Source organism: Lytechinus variegatus, chromosome 11 (genome assembly GCF_018143015.1).
Source record: "Lytechinus variegatus isolate NC3 chromosome 11, Lvar_3.0, whole genome shotgun sequence".
Lineage (NCBI taxonomy): Eukaryota > Metazoa > Echinodermata > Echinoidea > Temnopleuroida > Toxopneustidae > Lytechinus > Lytechinus variegatus.
This window is the reverse complement of record NC_054750.1, coordinates 29,718,463-29,745,544: the sequence shown is the minus strand read 5'-3', so window position 1 is coordinate 29,745,544 and position 27,082 is coordinate 29,718,463. Positions and strand designations below refer to the sequence as shown.

General features: G+C 36.6%; 1 protein-coding gene across 1 annotated transcript; it reads right to left on the bottom strand.

Moving 5' to 3' along the window:
* Window positions 1-2,807: 2,807 nt before the first annotated feature.
* LOC121423423 (acid-sensing ion channel 4-A-like) lies at window positions 2,808-21,977 on the bottom strand. Its single transcript, XM_041618758.1, has 10 exons — window positions 21,181-21,977; window positions 14,803-14,970; window positions 14,227-14,400; window positions 13,096-13,214; window positions 10,128-10,321; window positions 8,947-9,091; window positions 6,268-6,321; window positions 4,357-4,531; window positions 3,522-3,613; window positions 2,808-3,139 (listed from the first exon to the last, which is right to left on the bottom strand). The coding sequence occupies exons 1-10, from the start codon at window positions 21,363-21,365 to the stop codon at window positions 3,033-3,035; spliced, it is 1,413 nt and encodes a 470-aa protein (XP_041474692.1). The 5' UTR covers window positions 21,366-21,977; the 3' UTR covers window positions 2,808-3,032.
* Window positions 21,978-27,082: the final 5,105 nt, after the last annotated feature.

The window sequence follows — 27,082 nt, the reverse complement described above, 5'->3', positions numbered from 1 at the left end:
CAAGTTTTCCACTTTCAACTTTACCAATCATGTCAATGTGAGGTTTGTGAAACATTACACCAAATGGCAAAGGTAATAAAAATGCACCATGGTTAAATCTATTCGTGAAATCCACTTTGACCAATAGCTTTGTAATGACGCACCTTTGAGTTCAGGATTAGTGCCTTCCTCTAGAATATAGTTATCTGTATAATTTAAATAAAAAAGGAGGGAATGATGTTATGGCTACTCAATGACCACACAATGACCAAATGGTGAGGTATTTGGCACAATTTTTTTTACTCAAGGTGAGCTTTAATATTTCCAATCGAAAGGGATTGAACGCATTTCCACAACTGCTCCTGTCATGTTTATTTACAAAAGTCATACATGCGATAGATAGTCAAAATGGCCAAATTGGTTTCAAAATTTTGATAATGTGCTATTAGTCATATCATATTGAAATCAATAATTGATATAATACATCTTATTAACAATACGGAGCGACGCACAACATTTGAATCCTCTTTGATACATGCAAATGTGATTGGTCATTGTCGGGACCAAAAGCGACCAAAATGACCACTAGCTCATAAATGGTCATTAAGACTAATATATTTGGAATCATTAATCTACATTAATCTAGAAAAGTGTCTTAAAATAACATGTAAATGATGCTAAAGTGTCTCATTCCTGAATTTACTGCCCCATATATGTGAGGTTTCCATAAACATTTCCTGTGTGGTCAAGGTGGCTAAAATCATGTAAATGACCACAGTGCCATGGTCAAACAACCTTATGTATGCACGATGTAAAGGATTTTATCACAATTATCGACACTCTTCACCGATTATTGGTAGCTCATGCTGATAATGATACTGACCAGCATTTGAGCCCTTTTTGACTCATCAAAGCATGCAAGGTCTCTCTCTTAGCTAATCTCTCCACTAATTGGAGATTCCTAGGGTCCATGGTCACTGGTCAATATGGAGGGAAACGTGGTCAAAATGACCACAGGGTCCAATAGTTATGGTCTGTGTGGAATAATTTCATTGATTTCTACCAAGAAGCTTTCAAACTTCCCCATTTAACAATAATTGATGCTAATATTAACGCAATCCAAAATTTCTCCTCACCATGTTCGATATCACCTGAATTAACATACACAATGAGCAGGGCTGGCTGGGGGGTCAAGGTGGCCAAAATGACCAAGGTAGTCAACTTTGGGGATGCTCAATTTTAAGGATTCATTCACCAGTGTTGGGTATTACAGCACACCCTTGTTAAGATTCTGGTAACTTTCGAAGTATTTCTGGATAAATTGAACTGATGTTATTGGCCATTTTAAGGGCCATAAGTGGCCAAAATAACCTAAAGCTGTTAAATAGGGTCATTAAGACTGATATATTTGGAATCAGCATCACATTTTACATAAGATGAACTTTTGAATGCATTTCCATTTTATATGGGAAGAAGATAAAACACGCTGAAGACCTGAAATTCCTGTCTATGTGCAGTTTATTATATGCAAAACTGCGTGAATGGTCAGTTGTGGCTAAAGTACGCCAAGTAACCCTCATAGGTCAAAACTGATGGAATAAATTGCATGAGGTCAAAATACTTTTGAGATGTTCAATTTCAAGGATTAATACACCAATGTTAGGTGTCACAGTATGCCCTTGTAACGATTCTGGTAACATTCAAAGTATTTTTGGATAAATTGAACTGATGTCATTGGTCATTTTAAGGGTCATAAGTGGCCAAAATGACCTTAAACTGTTAAATAGGGTCATTTAGACTGATATATTTGGAATCAGCATAAAATTTTACACATGAAGGACATTTAAATGCATTCTCATTTTATAATGGAAGAAGAAAAAACTGCTGAAGACCTTAATTTCCTGCCTATTTGAACAGTTAATAATGCCAATTGCGCGAATGGTCAGTTATGTCTAAAGTACCCAAAATGACCCTCATAGGTCAAAACTGACGGAATAAATTACATGAGGTTGATGGTTATGATCCAGCGCACATTTTGAAAATAAATGTGGATTTCTAAAAACAGTCGAAGCTCTGATCAATATTTTGTAACACATTTCGGCCAAAAAATCATGAAAATTGTCATTTTTGGCCAAATTATGGCCAAAATGACCACTGCTATTGTGATTTGGCAAATGAAAGCACTTTATCTGGAATCTGTGTGCATTTTTACTTAAGATAGACCCTTTTAATTGCATGTGGCTACAAAAGCAGTCTGTTATAAAGGGACCATTTTCCAAAGAGTGGTCAAAATGGTCATTTTTGGCCAAATTTTGGCCAAAATGATCAAAATGGCGTGAGTACGGTCAATAAGAATGGCATTTTTGGAATCAGCGTACAATTTTACCCCGGAAAAGCTTGTCAAACCTTCCCCACCAAAAATTCTGAATAAAGCCCCCTGTCTCCTAGACTATGGGTGTTGCAACCCTAAGTCCCTAACCCTAATCTTAGACAAAATAAAGCCTTGAGCAATTGTCGCCGGAGCAAATTCAGGTTACACATGGGGTCTGTAACACAAAGTTTAGCGATCATCGTAGATCACTTTACTGACTGCATTGACTATACAGTGTACAATCAATCGTGAAATTCAAGCGTACGATTAATCGCTATATAACCTTTGTCTTCCGGGACCGTGTTGTAACTAAGGGTAGTCCCCTCAGTATAAAAATGTTTTACAACAGAGCATGCACAATTAAAATACAAGTAAAGTACAATATAAAATAGGAGAATAATGTTTAGTAAACACCAAATACCAAAAACTATATGGTAAGAAGTGTAATATATAGTAAAACAACAATTCTAGGCTATAACCATTTTTTATTAAGAAATTATCAAAATTACTAACTTGGTTATAGCGTTGGGGGTTGGAAGTAATTATTGTACGAACTTGCATGAAAAGTAATATCAGAATTTCATAATGATACTAGAATGATATGAATGTATATATATATTATTTCAGAGATTCGGCATTCAGCTGCGTTGCTCTTGAATACAAAAAGTCAATTTTGTCATCATTAATTAGGTCTGCCTTTGTGAAGAGAGTATCCAATGATATCAATTATTTCACAGACAGTTAGTACGCTACCCCCTATCCACATTCCAAGCGAGCCTCCAATGTCACCTACAAGTAATAAAAGAAAAATAAAAGATAAGAAAATCTTAATAATAATGTCGAGTGATTAATATTAATAAAATAATATACTTAATTAAGAATATAATACAATTTATGAAAGATATTCTTGTAGTATTTCCAGATATCCCCCATGCATCAGCAACAGCGCCAGCTACGATGAAGGTCTGGCGAAGCTGGTAGCCTAGCAAGCGAAAGCTTCCCCTCACTACATCACCATCGTTATCATAAGGCTGCGATTTCAGTATGTAGTTTTTCCTATATGAAAAACTATATTGTCCAATATGAAAGCAACTTTAGTCCAAGTTTATGGAATTAAAGCGTATAATCAGAATATAAGAATGCTTCAAAGTTTAGAAAATCATCAACTTACTGAGAAGACTGCAGAATACATATGCCTCTTGTTGAGTTTGTATTTGTCTGCTTAGTTCATTGAAGAATATGTTGATGTAACAATAATCATTCCTGTAATAAAGAACAAAATAAATTCAAAAGTACTTGTACCGATGATGATTGTGAATGTATTCAAACAGTCGATGATGTGGTTTTTAAAATTCAGAAAATAGCTACTTTTAAAAACCAAACCACCATTTTCATTTTTGTTATTTTTTTTCATTTATTTTATTATTTTTTTTGGGGGGGGGCGAAATTCAATTGGACGTCATTGCTTATTTTATGATCATTGTAATATTATTACAAAGTACAAATGATTGTAGTATTAAAAAAAACCGTAGTAAAATTATAAACAGATAATTATTAACATTTTGACTTAAAAAACTGATTTACGAGAAGAGATCATTACCGAGTCTGAAGTACTTAGACTAATTTACTCTTGTACTGGGGCGGCTTCTACATAGACAGTGACAGTCTAATGTACATTCATGGTATATATATATATACTACTCTCAAAGTGTCAATGGGTCTTTACTTGAAGACCCATGTGAGAGGATCTAGCTTCGGGTGTTAAATTACACCGTTGAGTTTGAGTGTATGACACCAAATAGTGGCAGTAAAACAAGCCGAATGTATTATAGTAACACTGCTGGGTGTTAAATTAACACAATGAACAACGGTATCAAATGACTGATGTGGTCATCTCATAACACCTAAAATGGCGTATAGGTTTAATATTATGACACCAATATTTTACAGCGTACTTATCATCATAATAATCATGATCATGATTACAATCATCATAATATGTTTACCTGATATCGGCGGCATCTAAAGATTTATTCAGCTTTGATGACATCGATTCAGCGAGAAATTCACTGTAGAATTCCGAAGGGAATTTAGCTTGTGACACGGTGGTGGCATACGTCACAACATCGCATGGCACGGGACAAGAACATTCAGTTGCACTAGACATTGTATAGAATTTTTCTGGAAGAGGAACGGATTGGTAACTGATTTAAAAACAATATTCATCAGATATTTTAATTGATTTTATTTTCTGTTCTGCTTTACATCGTGAGCCTTCTCCTCTCCCCGGGAATACTCCGCAATTATATAGCGCTTAATACATCGGAACGACGACGTCTCTAAGCGCTTTGCAGAGTCTGAAATATTATTACCCCGGTCATCGGATCCTTGCATGCCCGCATACAATGTATGCACATTCTCCACTCCCTGGTGAGAATTCCAACAAGAGTTCCAAGACTCAATTGCCAGGCATACTACATAGGCTTTCGCATCCTACCGGGTACCCATTTAACACCTGGGTGGAGAGTGGCAAATTGTGGATTAACGCCTTGTCAAAGGATGCTAGGCCATTGTGGGATTCGAAGACACGACCCTCTGATTAGACATTACTCCTTAGATTTTTAAACTGAAATGACCGAAGACGTTTTTTTTTTCACGTAGGCCCTATTAATCATGATACATGAGATTCCATTGCCCGTAATACCATGGTCACATTTATTCTACGGCGGCCGTACGGCGAGTCGAAAACCGCTGTTTTAACAATTTTTTGTACCAGCTACATATTAGGTGGTTTGAATAAAAATTAATAAAACGACTTTTTTGACTCGCCGTACGGCCGCCGTAGAACAAATGTGACCATGGTCAAATGGTATAAGTTACTCATCAATAGAATACGGTTATACCGTGCAGCGCCTGAATTTTTCGATGGGAGGAAGTGGGGAGCGAGAAGGCACAAAGCTGACGTAATTTTATGGTAAAAGTATGATCTTTCCAGTTATTCCTTCTTCGCTACTTGAAATATCATAGGGGCTAATCATTGTGCCACCGTTTCCCCCTGCTACGCTGCCCCTGAATAACAAGCTTCCCCCGTGGCGTACCTAGGGGCAAATTCGTCCCCCTAAAAAAATTTGACAAGCCAAAAAAGAAAGAGGTGCCGTGGCCGAGTGGTCTAAGGCGCTTGGATATACATAGAAAGTCCGGGGTTCGATCCCCGGCAGCGGCACCTCTGCCCGTGAGCAAAGCATTCAATCTACATTGCTCTTTTATTTTGCTTTCAAATAAATAGAAATGCTATATGCATTATTGGTAACTAGGTGTGCACTTGTTTAAAAAAAAGAAAGAAAGGGTCTTCAACCACAAATATAGGATTTCCTACCAGAAAAAAATCGACAAAAAAAAGCTCGTCAGGGGAGGGGGGCAGGGATACGTCCCTTGCATGGGTTGTGACTCGTCGGGGGGCAGATTGCCCCCCCCCCCCGTAGGTACGCTAGTGGCCTCCCCCCCAAAAAAAAATAATAATAATAATAATAAATAAATAAATAAAAATAAATGAATAAATAAATGAAATAAAACAAGATATAAGCATTTTGCTTTTACCTCTGGCTTATTAATTCAATTTCCAGAAATGATAAGTTTTTGTACAATCAAGTTATCTGATTTATAAAAATGATAAGATTTCAATAATTCACATGTTTTAGGATTTCACAAACAGTCCAATGAAATAACTCCTGGCCAGAAAGCGGTATTTTCTTTAACTTTCTAGTTTTCCCTAGTGTTCCAGGATTAAATCCGGGAACACTAGATTTCCCCATATTATTGCGCCCTCTTGTGTTCGTGGAGTAACCACTGACAAAAAATATGTAGGAGGCTCACTATCCGGTGAAATGGAAGGAGGTAACTTTCTAGCTCGTACTTACCCATTGCTTTGTTCATGCAAACTATCTCTAGTGGATTGCATTCTCTCTCAGGGCCTGAATAGAAACGATGATATTATATTAAAAAATCTTGATTATATCTAATAGCATATTGAAATATTGATTTGTGAAAAAGGGAATAAAATAAATGTTTGTTTGAATTGAATGGGGAAAAGTAATGATAACAAACAGTTACTTTTTTCATTTCTCAGTGTTCTATTATATACACAACAAAAAAAGTAAGACCCCCTAAATCAAATTGCTGTAACTTTTGAACCGAATTATTTTGAGATATGATATTTCATGGGTGGTTTTCTATACTTATTAAACAACTCCTAGGGAAAAATGAGATTGATCGGTTGAGTCATGCATGAGTAATTAAAGATTGAATTAAAAATGACCATTTTTGAAAGTCACAAGACATGCAAGAGTCGTTTTTCAGACTGTGCAAATACAAAGTTGGGCAAAAATTGATTTTTGGTTAATTTTATGGTGTTATGCTGTTTTACTATCCATCATCTAACCACTTCAGACCAAATTTTGATATCGTATGTTCATGGTTGAGTGAGCACGATGTATTGCAGGGCCGCGGAAGCGGGGGTGGGGTGGGGGGCTGGGGGCTTCAGCCCCCCACTTTTTCCATAAGCAAGTACAAAAATGTAATACGATTGTGATTTTTTGCATGGTCAGACCCCCCACTTTGAAAACTGCCCTGCGGCCCCTGTATTGTGACGTATCATCATAGGGTTTTTTGGTAGTATCTTCTACAACTTGTTAGATCATGTTAAAATTTGAAAATGTTGATGGCTCCCCCGATTATAGGCCCCTCCCCCATTTAAAATTCTGGATCCACCACTGATCTGTCCATACATTCAACTGACCCTGAGAAATTGTTAGGCAAAGAATACATTTATGCAGTATAAAGAGTATTCATTCCTAAGTTTTCGAATGTGCTCGCTCAACCATGAAAACGGTTAAAGTTCGGAAAGTGTTTGGTGATAGAAATGATGGATGATAAAAATAACAGCAATTAAAGACACATTTGAAACCAAATTTGCCCCCAATATTCACTTTATTACCCTTTAAAATGAGTCTGTGACATTGAAAATACCAATTTTCCCACTTTGATGCGTGCTCACTCATCCATAAATAAACAAATCGATTTCACTTTTGCACAGAATTCTGCCCATAGGTTGATAAACATTACTGCCAAACGACATTGCTAAAGAAGGCCTTGAAAAAAAGTTCCACCAAATTGAATAAGGGGTTACTTATGCTTAAACATATGCACCCATAATGTACACAAGTCTATGAGAGAGGAAGTCAAAATTTTAACAAATATGAAATGAGGGTTTGTTTCATGGACGGTTTTTGTTACTTCTGCCAACAGTTATTTCATGAAACTTCGCACATGGCTTCAGAGTAACACTATCCAAAAGGTGCGCACACCAAAATAACCATTCGATACAGTACAGAGTGGGGCCAAGGCCTTGAACTTTCTTCTCATTTGCATAATTTTCGAATATTGTGTGCTCACTGATGCATTAAACATCGGGATTTTCATAAAAATCAAATCAAATGAACTGTGCAAGGAGTTTTGTGACAGATATCCATAGTTACAAATTGCATTTTTTCCAATAACGTAAAAAAGAGCTAATCACATTCCACATGTTCATTCAAGCGTAAATGTTTAATTTGACACCTTTGAATCATTGAAGCATGTTAATTTGTCATGAACATAACGAAAAAGTTGAGAAAAGATCATTTTCAGTTACCAAAATGAAGCAATACTTGCCTACGATATTTGAAAATCGCATTTTTTGTTTCCAATAAATTTTCATTGAACCGTGAAACGATGAATATTGTTGAAGACAGTCTTCCCCAAAATAACTGTCATCATATTCTAGCATTTTTATTGATAGAAATGTGTAAAAATCCAATTATAGCAAATTTGGACTTGAGTTTATTCAACCGTGAAATTTAGCTAAAAAAGTTGTATCGTCTTTTAGAAAGTACCTTTTACAGGCCTTCTGACTATTTTTTATTGATGATAATGTGGAATTAGTTCCAATAAAATGGAATCAAAGTCATGATATTTTGCTTGTGACTTTTGAAAAGTGACATTTTTGCCTTCTGATGATGCTCACTGAAGTATGACGTAAGATACGTCCACAACATTTACTCAGATGGTAGCTTATAAAATTACCTACACGCTCATGTAAAAATATATCAAAAACTCGCATTGGTTCGGAAATTATTGATGTTTGTTTAGGAGGGACTTACTTTTTGTTGTGTATATAAAACAGAATAATTACATTCGATTTTAGTTGTTTTTAATACAGTATCTTGATATTAAAAAAATCGAAGTAGATAGTGAGGTTAAACTTAATTATAAACGATTAAAAATTACAAAGACTCGTTTCAATTGCAGGCTTGTGAACAATGATATATTTTCAGTAACATGACAATCATGTGTTGTGCAGGTAACAATACTACATCAGATTCAAAACAAAAAGAAATATGGTATCCATAAAACATGTAATATAATGTATAGAATAGCAAATTATCCATGAGAGTACTCTGAATATAGAAAATGAGTTCTAGTCGGTGATATGAATATCTGAAAATCAAACAAAAGACAGATCATCAATCACTAGACTATTTTGATTAGTGATATCTCACCAGGCATATGAGGAGCTCGACAATTACATTCCTTGATCACGAAGGCGGTCTGGCATTCTAATCGGCATAGACTAGTCTTGTATACGTCATAATACCTTAGCTTCTTTGATCCACATTTCCCATGGGGAGGGGGCAGGTTGTGTGTCTATGTGTGAAGAGTCACAGTAAAACTTACAAATTCGGTTACACTTCGTAATTCCGAAGGTTCTTTATTCCGAATGTTCGTAATTCCGAAACACGTTAATTGCCTATACCTCGATGTTCTTTAATCCGAAAACGTAAAAGGGTTCGTTAATCCGAACATTTGTGGCGTGATTCCGAAGGTTCGTTATTCCGAAAGTTCGATAATCCGAAAACGAAAAAAGGTTCGATGTTCCGAATGTTCGTCAATCCGAAAACGAAATAAGGTTCGTTGTTCCGAAGGTTTGTTAGTCCGAAAACGAAATAAGGTTCGTTAATCATTTCGTTTTCGGACTAACGAACCTTCGGAATTACGAGCCTCATTTCGTTTTCGGAATGACGAACCTTCGGAATAACGAAGCTTCGGAATTCAATAGGCCTACTCCCCACCAAGTTTGGATCCGGGATTTACCAAAAGAGATACTTTTTAACAAAATTTTCATAAGCAAAACAAGAAGGAATCCTTTTAAAGGGGGCACACGTGTGCCCCCTTTAAAAGGGGGATGCTCGAGGGAAGTACGTCCCTCGAGCATCCCCCCCCCACACCGGTTTCCCACTTGACCCCGACATCAAGTTGATGAGAATAACCAGAGAAACGAGCAAAACACTGAATATAAATAAATAATAAATGATTTATAATTGGGGAGCTAAGGTATGCAAACTTTCATTTAATGGATAAACACAAATGTTGCTATGTCTTAGATATTATATAATTTAAGAAATTAATTAATAAATACATAAAGCAACTACTTAAGTAATATAATTAATATATAACGTATATATGAAATAAATGGATATAATAATATTATGCGAAATGAAAAATGGAAAAAAAAGTGTAATACTAAGTTCTACGTACAATCGATACAATGATAATGGGACTGCAGTGTCGTAATTCTCCAAGTTTGAATTTCGATTGTCAGTAATAATTAAGGAGTGTAGCGACCAGGCCAAATAAATGGTCCTAATCTTCCATCAATATTTGATAAACGTCGATTAAATACCTCATGGACTGTTAGACCAATAAGAGTCATGGTTCCAGGTCCTACGGCGATCCCATATTCGTTAACTTGCGGGATGTTTGTCTGACTGTCAAGGGCTTGGAGCTGAAACCCTGCTGCCAATGGGGAATGTCGATCGTTATGATAATAATCACTTTGCTGGACGTCTAAAATCAGTTTTAGACCATGCGACACTCCTAAAGGAAAAAGGACACGTTTCAACATCACATTCATGTTGGACTGAATAAAATGAGAGAATTTTGATTTTGTATCGCTTTATTTCAATATTCATAAAGGATCAGATGACATATAAAACAAAACAATTACATAGTAGTTTACAAACACGATTAACAAAGGAAGTAAAAGTAGCCCAGGTCCTGGCTTATTATTGCCGAGGTAGGACATACAATATAGAGCATAATACAAGATAAAAAGAGAACAGTATATATAAAAATACATATATATAAAGATCTTGGTTGCGATTAATCTCGTAACAAATTCTTATATTCCATAGTCAAAATAAATAAATCATGTTAACAGGTAAACATATGAACAAGCTAGTTACTCTATATAGTTATTGATGTTATTATTATACATGTATTTGGTCTTTATCATCTTCGCCATTAATATTGATTATTTGCAAAACTGCTTTTATTGATATTTTACTATATTATTATTATTGTTAATATTATTGTTTTGTTTTTATTTGGTTATTATCATATTGTTTTCATTATTATTATATCTATTATAAATAGTATCATCATTGTCAGAAGTATTATAAGTAGTATAAATCACCATTAGCTCATCTGTACAATGGTTTCGAAAACCATTTTCTTCCAATAAAATTGAAGACGTGATCAATCAAAGCAGGGACGGCGGAAAGTATTTTTCGTTTGGGGGGGCATCCCCAAAAAGGGCATCTAAATGTCAAAATGGGCATCTTGATGCAAGCTGATTTTTCTGTGAGAGAGCGGTTTGGAAAAAAATCAAATCTGAAGTTGTAAAACTCACTTTTGGGTCTATGGTACTAATTACTATTAAAATGGCATCCTCGCGAGATGTTGCGCGAATCACCATGCTATCATGTTCTTTCCATAATTGCCAGGTAAAAAAAAGGTTGAAATGTTGTACAAGAGGGTTTTTTTTTTATCTGATAAAACTATTTTACCAAGTCAGAAAATTTGATTTGGAAAAATACTTGGAAAGAATAGTTTACTTTTAGTGAAGAATTTCGTTTAGCTGAATCTAACTTTATTTTATTTTTTGTATTGATGTGAAATAAATATATGTTTGGGTTTAAATTGGTAGAATCTCTCTCTGTTTTAAGTGTAAAACTATTGAAAAATATTATCACTTATTTGTTAGTATTCTGGACTCTTTTCGGTAAAATTAAGTAAATTTTGTGTTAAAATTAATCTGAAAATTAAAAATGGTGATATAAATTACACTGTGTAAAGACAATGTGATTGGTGGATACGGTGGTAATGGTCACAGCATATATTCTTAATGTAATAATCAAGTTAGCTTCGTATATATACAATTTTCAACATAAAAAGGGAACATTAAATTTTACTGAAATTTTTTAAATATTTTCAGAATAAATAAGATGGAGAGCAAACATTAACAGAAGTGTTTTTCGGAAAGTTTTAAACTTTAAATTAGGCATTATGTCTACTTATTATTGAATATACATGTATATATCCCTATCAAATATTTTCAATTTGCTATGTTAAATTGTATTGTATATCATGCTGTTCTTTGGTTCAATGTACAGTGACGATGTGAATAAGAATATAAAAATAAAATATTTTTTAAGTTAGGCCTATCAATAATTCATTTAAAAAATATGAACAACTTGAACATAAGGTAGCCTATGCGATTCCGTGTCCCAATTTGTAATTAGGCCGGGGTTTTTTATTGTCATCTTTGATTTTAACTTTGATTATTGAACACTACAGGTCTGTCGAAATGACGTATGAGCAAAACAAGAGAGCAAAGGTTTTATGAAATAAAAATAGGCTTCCACGTTGATAACGCCAAGAGTGTGATAATTGCCGTATTGGAGAACTATTGAACAATTGACACTTTTTAATATAGAATTGATGACTGTGCATCGCACAGACGATCAAATTATATAGCAGAAATATCTTTACACCTGACAACGCTGCGCTCATCATGTTTAATGTTTTTTTAAGCCGTTAGGCGCCACCAAGCGCCAGTTGGGAGGCCGTTTGAGACACTGCACGCCACTAGGCACTTAATTGGCGACAATAATATAGGCGCCACAGCCGTTTTTCATTGAAGCGGACTGACTTGAACTGGGAGCCAATTACTGCCGCGGTCCAGTGGACTCCTTGCATCAGAACGTCATCTATTCAGGTTGATTCATAACTATTACCAGTGGCGTACAGATTGAGGGGCTTGGAGGGCCAGCCCCCCCCCCAATGAGGCCAGCCCCCCAAAAAAAAAAAAAAATAATAATAATAATAATTATAACTATAATAAAAAGAAATAAAATGAATGAATAGATAAATAAAAGAAATTAATAAATAATAGTAATAAAATAAACCGATAAATAAAATATAATAAAATAAAATCACAACCAAGAAAAAAAGGAGGGAAACGGAAAGAAAAAGGTAAAATAAGATATTATACGCTCGAAATACTAAGTCAAAATGTGTTGAAAATTTTGAATTTGGAAATTTTTAAAAAGCTCATCATCTTTTCTCGCTCTCCTGCTTATTACATTTTTTTGCCCAATAAGCAGTGTCTTGCACCCTCAACAATTTGACTTCTTACGCTAGATCTATATTGTGGCAACATCATTCATTAAATTCTATAAAAAAAAATGAATTACTAAAAATGGCAATACCAGAATTCATTAGATTTTATACAATATTATGTACACCCCAGGGTGACAAAATTGCGCATATGTGTATGATTTAAATAATACAAAAAAATATGATTTTACCTGGTGTTTTTACTTTCAACCGATGACTATTATCGAGGTTAAAAGTATAGCAAACACCGAACTCGAAGATAGCCAGAGAAAAGTTCTCTCGTGTAAGCTCCTCATTGTCGAAGTGTGCGCTAAAAAGAAAGGGGGGTATAAAAGAGAACAGATATCATCTTTGTTGTTCAGTTGAGAGTAATGGTCGAAAACCTTAGTTTGTCTTCCCCCCCCCCCTCCCCCTCCCCTCCTACCGGGGCCTTGGGAATGATTTCTTTTACCTGGGGGCTGCTGGTGCAAATTTGACAAACGAAAAAAAAAGGTTTTACTATAAATATGGGTCAATTTGTTTACCTTTTCCGCTTCAACACCTATCCAGAATTCCCGGGGGTGCTGCCTATGGAAAATGATACACGCAGCACCCCCCCCCCAGGAAAATGTTGCACCCCCGCTTCCCGGGGACATGTTAACGCGAGTTACATGATTCAAGACTGTGATATATGGAAAACATATGCGACATCTAGATCAAACATTTTTAAAAATAAATATTCCTTAATAACTTTTATTCTTATTAAAATATTTGAAACTATACTTCTTTTTTAAAAAAAATCAGTTTTACATCATTTTGCTGTATGCCTTTGAAAGGGGATCTTCGCCCTGACGAAAACTTCGTTGTAAACAAAGCAAATAAAATAATGAAAAAAATATTGATGAAGGTTTAAGGAAAATCCATTGAGAATAAGAAAGTTCTTAGAGCAGCTGCTCCATATGTTATGTAATATAAAATGCATACATTTTGTTTTTATAATGTGTCGTGATGACTTATTTTTTATTTAATTTGTAGGATCAGATGTGAAATCATTTGTGTATTGATATAATGAAGATACAATAAAAACCACTAACAATTTTCTGAAAAAATGACATTTGATTGATTTTTTTGCCATATGATATGAAGGAAAACTGCTCGCATATGACGTAACAAATCAAGTGATTAAAATTCTAATACCGGTAACTTTTTTATTCCTTGATGGATTTTCCTCAAACTTTCACCAATATTTTTCATCATTTTTTCTGCTATTTTTACAATAAGCCTTTTTGTCAGGGTGAACTTCCCCCTTTGATAACAGATTAAATAAAATAAATGCACTTTACTTAACAATAGCGTCGAGCTGATGAGCAGAGTCTAGCCTCAGTTCTGTTAGATTGGTGTATTTCAGGCTTCCCTCTTGCAATGTATCATTGATATCGAGATTTCCCATGACGTCACTGGCGAATTGTTTCAATATTGTAGCAAAGTCAGCTTCATTTTCTTCTATGTAAGATTTCCTGTTAAGAAATGTGTGTGCACATGATTGTATACGATTACAATCGTGGTAAGGATGTTATTTGTGCCTATAGTAAGATAAACATATCATAGATTAAAACAGGTCACTCGACCTGGAAGAAAGACTTTTTTTCCAAAATCCTCTTAATAGCATGATTACGTTTTAATGTCGAACGTTATACGTCGAACTTATACTCAAACTCTAGACAGACGAAAACTATCATATTCTTTTTAATCATCAGAGGCGTATTCAGTAAAAAATTAGAAATAAGAAAAGGGGCACAACATGGTATATTGGTGTTTTAAAAGGTATAACAAACGTCGCCCTTTTTTAAATTAAAACCGAATTTCGTGTCAAATTTTGGCAGAATATAAGTAAAATAATTTAATAGTCTGGTTATTACCTGTAAGAGTTGTAGTTGCAGATGACGACTGAAGGGAAGGCTAGTTGATCAACATATTTCACCTCCACGAGTGTGTTAACAGGGTTCTTTGAGAAATATACACATCTATTTACTATTTGATATGACATCACGGCTAGACATCCAAGGAGGGCGATGCCCCAAAGCAATCTGAAATATAATCAAAATCTCTTTTCAATATTCTTTGCATGGATCAAACAGAAGCCATTAACTGAATAAATGGGTATTGTAGGCAAACAAGATATACGAAAGTTATCGTTATGCAATCATTTCGGTGAAACAGCTCTTTGCACGTCTTCATGAATATGCAATAAGTATGAAAGCTGATGATGTCATAAATTATAACCACTGTCTTATTCTTATGTATTTTATAATATAAAATTACATCTTTCAAATGGTCTACCACGAATTTTAAAAATGGGATTGGCAACTGCTTCAATGCAAAGGATAACCATTGCTGCAACTTATTTTGTTCAATAAGGAGAGACATATCATGTATACGAAATTATTATCTCATGTAATAACATTAAGAAAAAGTAAAATGGGGACATAACATTCCCAACCCATTTAGTGAATGTGACTGTTTTCACCAGCAAATACTGAATATCTACATCATTTGTTATAATAATATACATGTATATATATGTGTGTGTGTGATAATAATATAGAATTTGTATAGCGCACATATCCACCTTGCTATTCCGGTGCACATAGCATTTTGAGGAATGACTTCCTGCCGGTACCCATTTACCTCAACTGGTAGCCATTTCATAAAGCTGTTCGTTAGTTAAGAGTGACTTTAAAAACGGCTGGTGAACCTTTCTTACGCGCTAAACCATCGCCAACGGTGTATACCATTTACCATTCCATTCGTTGGTTTTATTTGGCAATAAGTCATAATTGACTATTTTTGCCACTCACTGTATAAAGAGTTGGGAAACAATTTTATTGAATAATATTATTTTCATTTTTTTCTCTTTTTTTTTCTTCCCTTTTTTCAATCATTTTTCGTATATTCGTTCCTTTTTTTTCTATGAAAAAACGAACAAAACAAAACATTTAATACTATAAGGTCGTTGATCGATGATCTATGTGATATTATATGAAAGAAAATCATTCTAACAAGGGGGGGGGCTAACATTTTAACAGGTTTTCTGTATATACTCTGAATTCTCAGTGTACCAAGCATCATTTTTGATATATTTGTTTTTTTTCTTATAATTCAATTAATCTCAGTGGCCTAAGATAATTTTCTGGGGTTTATTGACCCATTTACGTAAAGACAGAGGAAGAAAGGATTTATGAGATCAAGAAGTGATAAGATATGGAAAATGAACTACCAAAAGGAAGGATCACCAGTCGCTCGTAAAGTCGCTCTTATCTTACGAACAGCTATATGAAATACCCACCTGGGTTGAGTGCAGCACAGTGTGGATAGATTTCTTGCTGAAGGAAAATACGTCATGGCTAGGATTCGAACCCACGTACGACCCTCTGTTTGAAAGGCGAGAGTCAGAACCACTAGACCACGACGCATGTTATCAGATTATGATGAATTTTTCACCGTATTTGTGATTTTATGCCCATGCGGATTACCCCTTTAAGCAGTTATAGTGATGAATCTCGTTCTAATTATTTTACTTGGTATACGAAGACAGATATACACACAAATTTAGAAAAGACGTTTAAGCTTAATGATGAATAATACATAACCCCCCCCCCCATATTTTTCCCCAAAAAACGTAGCCAAGAACGTAAAACTGACCATCTGATTGTGAATTCTGTGCATTGTCAGCCTTTCAGCCCGCTCCCTACTTAAGAAACCGTTCCGCGGCCCACAGAAAGGAAATGCATTAATCATCCACATACAGCAGTGTACAGTAAATGGGCTTAGTGTCGACCGAAGGTAGCTTTCCTCTCCCACTTTTCCCTTGCAAGATCGAATGTGAAACTGTTCCTTGGTATATGTTATTCACGTCATGTCATTCAATTATTCATCGGGAAGGTTGGCAAGGATGGCATATTCCCTGATCAAGCTAAGAACGTGCCCAATATTTCATGTCTCCACGAACCACAATATATCACCCCAATGATCATGATGATAGTCTAGTAAATCATTCATAACTCATTATGCGCCTGTGAACACATCATGGTTGATTTATCATTATTCATCTTAGCCATGTGGCCAGGATGGGGTGGTGGGTGTGGAAGAGAGGGGGGGGGGCAGCGATGGAGAAAAAGGAAGAGGGGTTTATTCCTTTTTTTCTCAAAAGAATAAGATGAACGATATCTTGGGGGGTGTTTCATCAAAATATGTCATCCGACAGGTTGTCAGATCTGACAACTTTTTTTATTGGCTGAGAAGCACTGTTACTATGGTAACTCTTGGATGAAACAGGGGTTGTGACTTTTCGGATAACACCTTCGACAATCGTTTCATTAATGCTCACCCTTATCTTCGGAATTTCATAAAAATTTGCTTCCGCCTACTTTAAGCCAAGTCCACCCAAATCTAAGTCAATAGAGAAAAATGTAAAAGAGGCATAACGCAAAAAAAAAAATCTTCGAATTCGGATGAAAAATAAGAAAGTTATGGCCTTTTAAAGTTCCGTTTATTTTTCACAAAACAGTTATTTGCCTAACTCAGTGATATGCAAATGAGGGAGTCGATGGTGTCTCTCACTGCCTTTTTTTTTCCTTATTGTTTGAATTACTGGTATACAATTTGACAATAAGGAACAAGGTGACTGAATCATAAAATGTTAAAACATTGGTAATTCTATATGTTCAGTGAGGAGAAATCTTTGTTGAACAGGACAATGAGGAGCAAATTCATATTTCATATAATTCATATTTCATATAATCCTATACAACAGAAAAGGGTGAGTTGGTGACGTCATCAATCCCCTCATTTGCATACCGACCAAAATGTGCATATATATTGTAAGTTAACTGATTTGTGAAATCAAATAATGCTATGAAAATTCTCCTATTGGCAATGCGACTAAGATGTGGGATGTCATAGAAGTGCGTTTTCCCATTACTTTTGTACATAATATTTTCTCTTTTAAGGCCTGGTCACACCGCCCGAGCGTTGTTGGAGCGGAGAGAAAAAAAATCATCGCCGCTCGCTACCGTTCACCACCGTTTAACCAAAGTTGGCCTCCGTTAAGGCAACGCCGAATACGCTCGGCCACCGCTGATGGTCCCTCCTACCGTTCCGAAAATTTTCAGCTACTCAAAATATTGCGAGCGGTGATGGATCGGGCAATTTTCCGCTCCAGCAAAGTTGACTACCGCTCTTACAACGCCCAGTCAATGTTTGTCACCGCTAGACGAAAATTCGTGAACGCTTGGGTCCGCTAGGCCAACGCAGAAATCTTGAACGCTGGACAACCGCTGCTTCGCCAGCGTTGCCCGGCCGGTGATTAAACGGTTCACAAACTTTGGTGGAGCGGTTGTAAGCGTTTTCCGAGCGGACACGGGATTGCTGGAACGGTGCATTCATCCATTCAATGTTAAATAATAGCAATGAAGGGATGTACCTTTGTCTACCAGAGTAATTGTGGCGAGTACAATGAGTAGCTGCATAAATAGTACACTCTCTTTGTCATCATGATCATAGTGTTAAACCCCGTCGAGCCGACGCTCGCATGCGCAGAACTCCGCTCTATCAACGCTCGAGTCACCGCTAAACCAACGCTCACGACCGCTCGCCACCGTTAAACCAACGCTAGAGCAACGCTGGCTTCAGCGGTGCACCGCTGAGGCAACGCCCATGTTTTCGATTTATTCCCAAATTTTGTGAGCGGTGACGAGTGTTGTCGAAATTCGACCCTCTCTCCCTACCGCTCCACGACCGCTCCAACAACGCTCGGGCGGTGTGACCAGGCCTTAAGCATGTTTATTCTATCGCAAGATCGGATTTATGCTTTTTATGAGAGGCAGACATGCAATGTACGTTTCACAACATCAATCAGGATGAACTATTTGTCTTATCATGAAAAGCCTTTCTTAATCAGCACTAGTTTTGTGAGTATCCATCTATATTAGCTTTGAGAAAGGTATTTTTTCTCTATTATGGTTCAAGCGGTCAACCGGACTAGAACCTTATTACCTCAAATTACTTATTTAAAGGTACGCCCAGTGTGACTGGGTGACTTTAAAGATGCAAAGTTGAACCTATTTTTTTAGTGTGAAAGGTCATCTGGTCAACCAGACAAGTACCTTATTAATCGCTTTCGTCATTGCAACGGGGAAGGATTGAAAATTTCCCTTAACTTACAATGAACAGCTGAGAGGACTTTGATGAAAATTAGTGAACCGGAACAGCTCATTCTGAGTTACCCGGAAAAATGTCGTTTTTCCAGAGCCCCATGCAGAGTTATACCTTGGTCACATTTGCTACGGCCGCCGTAGATTCTAAAATTTCTACGGCAAGTAGTAATTCTACGGTCGCCTCAGAATTTCCACGGCCACTTACTCTAGCGGTCACATATGTTACGGTCGCCGCACGGCGTATTTTTTAATTTATGGAGAAAAAAAATCTGCGGCTGACGTAAGTCCTTGAAATCATGACGTACGGTCGCCCTAGGGCGACCCTGCGCTGGCCGTAGGTTTTTGACAAATTCTACGGCAGACGCGAGGTGGCCGCAAGGCGCCCTCACGGCGGCCGCAGGGGGACTATACAGTGAGTATACCATGAATTGCTTTTCACACTCATCATGATATTTTACATTAAACATTTCATTTCAGAAAGTTTTTACAGTTTCGCACCACGCCCATACACGCATTCTGGGCGGGAGGGAGGGAGTGGGTTTTCGGGGTCCGGCCCCTGAGTAGGCAAAAAGGGGGCGCCAAAAAGAGGGAGGGAAGAAAGGGAAAGAAAAGGGAGGGAGAAAGAAGAGAAACAGAAAAGGGAGAAAAGAAAGAGATAAGGAAACAAGAAGGGAAAAGGAGAAAGGGGGAGTAATAAAAGTGCGGGAGCACCAAATTAATATTCGACCTAGGAAGGGGGGTCGCCAAATTAATGTTTGACACTGATCTGAATATTATACGATCAGTAATGTTCGACCTAGGAATGGGGGGACAAATTCGACCTTTGGGGTGATTTGCACGTCGCGCTCGCATCGAATAATTAGTTTGATGGACATCCTGTTAATGAATACCTAAATTGCGTAGAATGTCCAATTTTGGAACGGAATATAAGTTCAGCTCGCTCTTGGCGCTCGCGTCGAATAATTTTTAAGTGCCCATCCTGTTCATGATTACCAATAATGCTTAGAATTTACAAACTTTGGGTCATTTTGGAATATAAACAATTTTCAGCTCGCCCTGACAGATAGATAAATACCCATCCTGCTCATGCTTACAAAATTTATCAGAATATTCTATTTTCAGGTTTATACACAAGCTAAAAATCGCGTTCGCATTATTTATTTGGAGTTAAACATGTTAACTTGTTTGTAGGAATAAAGTTAAGATGTTAATAAACGCATTAGTCTTAAGTAAGAACTACACCCTATATAGGAAACAACAAAAATCAGCATTTAACTCCACATGATGATAATGGTGTTAATAATAACAATAATAATAATAAGGTCATATTTTACCCAAGTTAGCCCCTGGTGAAAAGGCAATATCTGTGATTCCTGGTCACATTAATTTTGTTCTTAAAAAAAGTGGTATTACATCATATTCATGGATAGTTTGCTTTTAAAAAAGTGGTCTGCAGTTGCCCTTTTTCATGTGATTATAAAATAAGATAATTCAACATGCATTTAAGGCACCTGTTTGCCTGACGAGGAGGGGTCGCCATTTTTTGTTCGAAAAGTACACATGCATATGGGCCAAAATTATAGGTCGGGCCCCCGAGGTGCAAAATTCTAAATACGCGCCTGGTGGCTCCCGAGCAGATAACACAAAAGGAGAAGGGGAAAGGAGGGAAGAAAAACAAGAGGGCAGCCGCACGGCCACCGCATGCTCGACGTACGGCCGCCGTAGACCGTTCTACGCCATGCCTACGGCTAGTCTAATTTCCACGGCGAGCGTAGAAAAGAAAAGATGTTATAACTCCGCGTTAAAATTCTACGGCCTGTAAAAAGTTAGGAATCCGCCGTACGTCGACCCTGCGGCCGCCGCAGAAATCTCTCGAATTCAGGTATCTACGGCCGCCGTACGGCCGCCGTAGAGCAAATGTGACCATGGTATTACGGGCGACACTGTTGTGTTGATTCACCGATTTGCGACAAAGGCTGCTTTGTCACGAAGGACCGGTTTTGACAATATAGATTCTCAACGTTCCAGAAAACGGTATGCGTAGTGATTGCAACAAATCTGTGTTGTCAGCAAAAAACCTACCTCCTTATCTTGAATTCCTTGCCGTTGAATATAAATTTGATTCCTGCAACCCCTACGGCTTGTGGGAACAATGATGATAAAACGTGCTTGCAAGACTTCTTCATCTCAGGTTTATGGGCGCCCTCAACGGCTGATCCATCGGCAGTTGCCATGCTTGCCAACCCCATGTCAATGGATGTTGACATGTCCGATTGTTGCGTGGTATTGTTCGACACCTAGAGGAAAAGATGCCTTGACTTCCTTTACCATAACTTTTAAAAATAAGTGTTTCTGTAGAGCAGTATATGCCTTTGTAATTAAATATGATATAGTAGCATATTTGAAGCGAGAAACTGTCGCTATCTATAGCTTGATTTAAATAAGAATAGCTTCTAGTTTGAAATGCATATCCAGACTTTGTTTAAATCCAGTAATTTGGCGGGAGGCGATATGACAATAACAGTCAAATTTTAGTCAATTCTTTAACTAACCGATGGATGTCCATATCTTTGTAGGTCCATACAGTGGTTAGAATGGCTAAAACTTGTCATCCGACGCATGTGTCTATATCTCCTTTAACCGGTTAAGAACACGTGCAATTAATGTAATTGCCGGTGAATCATAGTGCTGTTCACAAAGAGTGAGCTATGCCAGAATGAGCTGCAATCAAACACAACTGAATTTTCTGCCAATCAGGCGGGCGTACATAGGACTAGTGCTTGATATTTGAGTTGCAATGAAACGCACTTCTTTCTGGAAATAGCCCTACCATGGAGGATGATCCATTAATTAGACATGCGAGTTCAGCCAAGCATGCTCGGAATGATTATCGTTATTAAAGTCCGTAACAGTATGTATCCGGGGATGCGAGGGCAGCCCCCTCTCAAATTCATAGCTTACCGAACTTCGATGAGTTTCGTGTGTAATTTTAGACGAATCATCAGATTGGTAGTTAGATTGACAATGGCGTTCACCCCTAACTTCATAATTTTTACCACATTAATGATCAGCCAGTAAATTCGATGAGCGTGTTTTTGATGGTCTCATCATGCTATCATGCCTATTATATAAGAGATCGTTGTTTGCGATGTTGTGTTGTACAGAGTCTGGTCTATTTATATTGGAATCACCAGAGCGGTTTACAGTTTTATTAAAAAGGAAAATGATGAAAACAGAACATTCGCTAACTAACTTCAAACATATTAAAGAGCATACAAACTAGCAGACTTTTAATTAATAGCCCCACCGCAGCTCCTCAAATACTATCTGGCCAGGTTTATTACCCATAATGCAACATTCATATCAGTATAGTCTTGTAATGAAGGCTACTTGAATAACATTAATTTTCACTATTCACAACTTAATACATTCATATAATGGCAATTATTATGTATGTTAAAAGCAAGTCGTTCCCTGTCCTTTAATCATTTTGGTTTCTCGACACAAATAAAATCAATTGCTGTAGTCCTCTGTATTTAGAGTTATGTCAAAAGGCATATTTTAAGACTAGCATAGCATCCATAGAGATATACGCAAACTAGTAATATATCTCTATGGATACAACACACAGTGTCGGCAAATTCGCTCCCCTTTTAAGTTAATAAGGTAAACCAAAAAAAAACAGGCAACACTTATGGCATTTTGGTACTAGATTTCTTTATTCTATCTAAGGATAAAGAAGACAAATATATTGAAAAAAAAATACAACACAGAACATGAAAATGAGACTTTTACAGGGCGGGTATAAAATCAAGTTAATAGAAAGACAAAATATATACAATCGGTATCCTTTTGGTGCCTTAAATCTTCTCGATCTTCTTCCCATTTAGACTCCTATAAGGCATTCCCACCGCTAATTCTCAAACATACACCAATATAATATACATAGATATAAGGTAGGCATAGATGTTCAACTCGTCAATTGACAGAATTACTTATACCTCAGTCACATTTGCTCAAAGGCGGCCATATCGAAAACAGCCATTAAGTTTAATTCAAACCACCTACGTAGCTATTACTGCATGTAGGGGAAGGCGGGGTATTGAGCATAGGGGCAAGTTGAGCCACCAGCTCCAGGCCAATAATGAATGAGTCAGACATTGTGGTGGTGTCATGTATTGCTGACCCATAGCATAACCCCTAACCCCACCATATTGTTTTCAACTTTGAAACAAAAAGTAGTTTTTTAGAGGGAATAATATGAATTTCAGCCAAGAATGTAAAAAAGAGTGTGAAATAGATAAGTGCTTTATAAACACACACGTCTTTAAAGATAATAAAGACATGATAACAACATTATTAGTCCAGGTACAGATCTTCATTCTTGTCATAGTCTTTTATATGATGGATGCATACTAAATGTGTGGATACAAAATTATCGCACTAAGTTCGCACTGGGGTAAGTTGAGCCAAACAGCATGGGGCAAGTTGAGCCATGGTAATTCCTATGGTAATGTATCTTAAAAAACAAACAAACCGTAAAAATCGATTGAAATGCTGGCTGAAAGGAGCAAATTTACATGACTGCTCTTTTCCTTTTAAAGAATGTTAGTATTTATAGAGAATTAGCAAGTGAAAAGACTTTAAACAAAAAATTGACATGCTGGTTCTCCCCTCATACATTTTGTACATAGTTTTTGTGGCTCAACTTACCCCAGAAGGTGGCTCAAACTTACCCCATATATGGGGCAAGTTGAGCCATTTGACATCGTTTTTTTTTCAAAGGTCACGATGACTTTCAGTGTGGGGATAGAAAGTTATATATAGGTGGAAAATATTTCAGAAGAATTAAATTTTAAGGCAAGGTACTTATTTCGACAAGATTATTAATCATATTAATTCTAACATGCAAAAAGCAAAAACTGTCACAACTTACCCCGCCTTCCCCTACGTAGCTATTACTGCATGTAGGGGAAGGCGGCCGGGGTATTGAGCATAGGGGCAAGTTGAGCCACCAGCTCCAGGCCAATAATGAATGAGTCAGACATTGTGGTGGTGTCATGTATTGATGACCCATAGCATAACCCCTAACCCCACCATATTGTTTTTAACTTTGAAACAAAAAGTAGTTTTTTAGAGGGAAAAATATGAATTTCAGCCAAAAAAGTAAAAAAGAGTGTGAAATAGATAAGTGCTTTATAAACACACACGTCTTTAAATATAATAAAGACATGATAACAACATTATTAGTCCAGGTACAGATCTTCATTCTTGTCACAGTCTTTTATATGATGGATGCATAATAAATGTGTGGATACAAAATTATCGCACTAAGTTCGGACTGGGGTAAGTTGAGCCAAACAGCATGGGGCAAGTAATTCCTATGGTAATGTATCTTAAAAAAAAAACAAACCATAAAAATCGATTGAAATGCTGGCTGAAAGGAGCAAATTTACATGACTGCTCTTTTCCTTTTAAAGGATGTTAGTATTTATAGAGAATTAGCAAGTGAAAAGACTTTAAACAAAAAATTGACAGGCTGGTTCTCCCCTCATACATTTTTTACATAGTTTTTGTGGCTCAACTTACCCCATATATGGGGCAAGTTGAGCCATTTGACATCGTTTTTTTCAAAGGTCACAATGACTTTCAGTGTGGGGATAGAAAGTTATATATAGGTGGAAAATATTTCAGAAGAATTAAATTTCAAGGCAAGGTACTTATTTCGACAAGATTATTAATCATATCAATTCTAACATGCAAAAAGCAAAAACTGTCACAACTTACCCCGCCTTCCCCTACATATGTTAAAACGATTATTTTCAACTCGCCGTATGGCTGCTGCAGAGCAAATGTGACTGAGATATAAAAGTAATCATGTAATCACAACTGATCCCTGACGAGCCACCAGTGGCCCCCTCCTTTGAAGTTGAAGGCCTTTTTTATTCTTTATTTGCTTGTCAATTTGTTTACTGGTACAAAATCCTTTGTGGTTGAAGACCTTTTTTTTGGCTTGTCAAATTTTTTGGCGGACGATTTTGCCCCCCCCCCCTTGGAAAATCCTAGGTATACGCCACTGCTGATCAGCAATTGAAATCTTGCAAAAGGACTTCTTGATTGAATGCTGTTATGCCGTAATATTCAGTTTATAAAAGTGTCAATGAGAATGGCCTGTGGATTTCAAGAATGGTAATTGAAATTTAAATTCAAGCATGCATCATTGATCATTAAAATAAACGAAAGAGCGCATGTCGCCTTGGCTTAATTACTTCCAGTGACCGTGACGTTCTATCCTATCTTGATATTAAAGGACAAGTCCACCCCAACAAAAACTTGATTTGAATAAAAAGAGAAAAATTCAACAAGCATAACACTGAAAATTTAATCAAAATCGGATGTAAAATAAGAAAGTCATGGCATTTTAAATTTTCGTTTCATTCCACAAAACAGTTATATGCACTTCTCGGTCGGTATGCGAGTGAGGAACTGATAACATCACTCACTCACTATTTATTATATGAAATATTAAATATTTCTATTTTCTCGTCATTGTCATGTGAAATGAAGTTTCATTCCCCCTGAACACGTGGGATTCCATTATTTTTTAACATTTTGTGCAAGGAAGTCCTAATCGTCAAATTCGTAAAAATTGAAATATTGTATAATTCAAACAATAAAAAACAAAAAAAATAGTGAGTGAGTGACATCATCGACTCTCTCATTTGGATGTAACTGGCTCGTTCATATAACTATTTTGTTAAAAATAAGGGAAACTTTGAAATGTCATAACTTTCTTATTGTCATCCGATTTTGATGAAATTTTCAGCATTGTACATGTCTGATTTTACCTATTGATTCAAATCATCCTTTTTTCTGAGGTAGACTTGACCTTTAAAGGTACACGTGTCTATTGATAATTAATGTTGGTGCAATTTTTGTCACTTGCATAGGGTTATGTGGACAGGGGCAGATATCTGCGATTGACAACATGGGGGACTTTAAAGAAAAATATATACATATAAAACAAATGTGGCAAGCAAAAAAAATGGGGGCAGACAATTTAGAAGTTTGTTTTTTTAATTGCATAAATAAATGAGATATATGATATTCCCTTTCCCCATGTGTCCCTCCCCCCCCCCCCCCCTCTCTCTCTCTCTCTCACCCTCCGATCTATCGATGTTCCCAGTGGTGAATGCAGGTTTGGTAGTAAAGTGCTTTTTTTAGTTCAATTTTTTTTCTGATAAAAATACCCTCAGCCCTTTTCGAAAATCCTAGATAGATCTTCCTTTATCTGTTTATAGGCAAAGGGAATTCGTGCATTTACATTATTCTCTGAGCTTAATATGTTGTTAACTTTATCAACCTGTCACGAAATTTTCCCTTTCAATAACGACGTTGAGTTTTGTTTGCGGCTTTTACCACTGTAGAATGGGAGGAATGGACAAAAAAATCACGACTAAGAAAAAAAGGGGGACGAAGGGAGAACAGGAAAGAGAAAGGGTGAAATCATTCCCTCATTTTTATGTCAAGATTGTTTTTAATAATACGAACTTTGTATAAAATATACCAAAATATTTTCTCGCTTGCTTCGCTCTTGCGCATCTTTTACGTTTTGTCCCATGCGTCATATCCGGGCCCCCTCGAAAGTTTTTACTCATTACGCAACTATCTCATAATATTAACATCATTCAATTTCACATAGAAATATCAAAACAAATATGATAATGTTTTTTTTTGCCTTGTGATATATTTTGGTAATAAGGAGAAGATTCATTTCTTTGATCGACGATAAATACTGAGTGAATGCCTATAAATACACATTTTCGCATAAATTGTAATCATGGTACTAATTTCACTTGATAAAGTTTTGGCATAATCCTTTTCTGATTTTGCCACATAATTTGAGGGCTTCGAGTCGGAACTGGCGGTTAGTGGCGTAATACAACAACGCACTCCAGGCTGAGTTTATCAAGGTTGTGAAGCC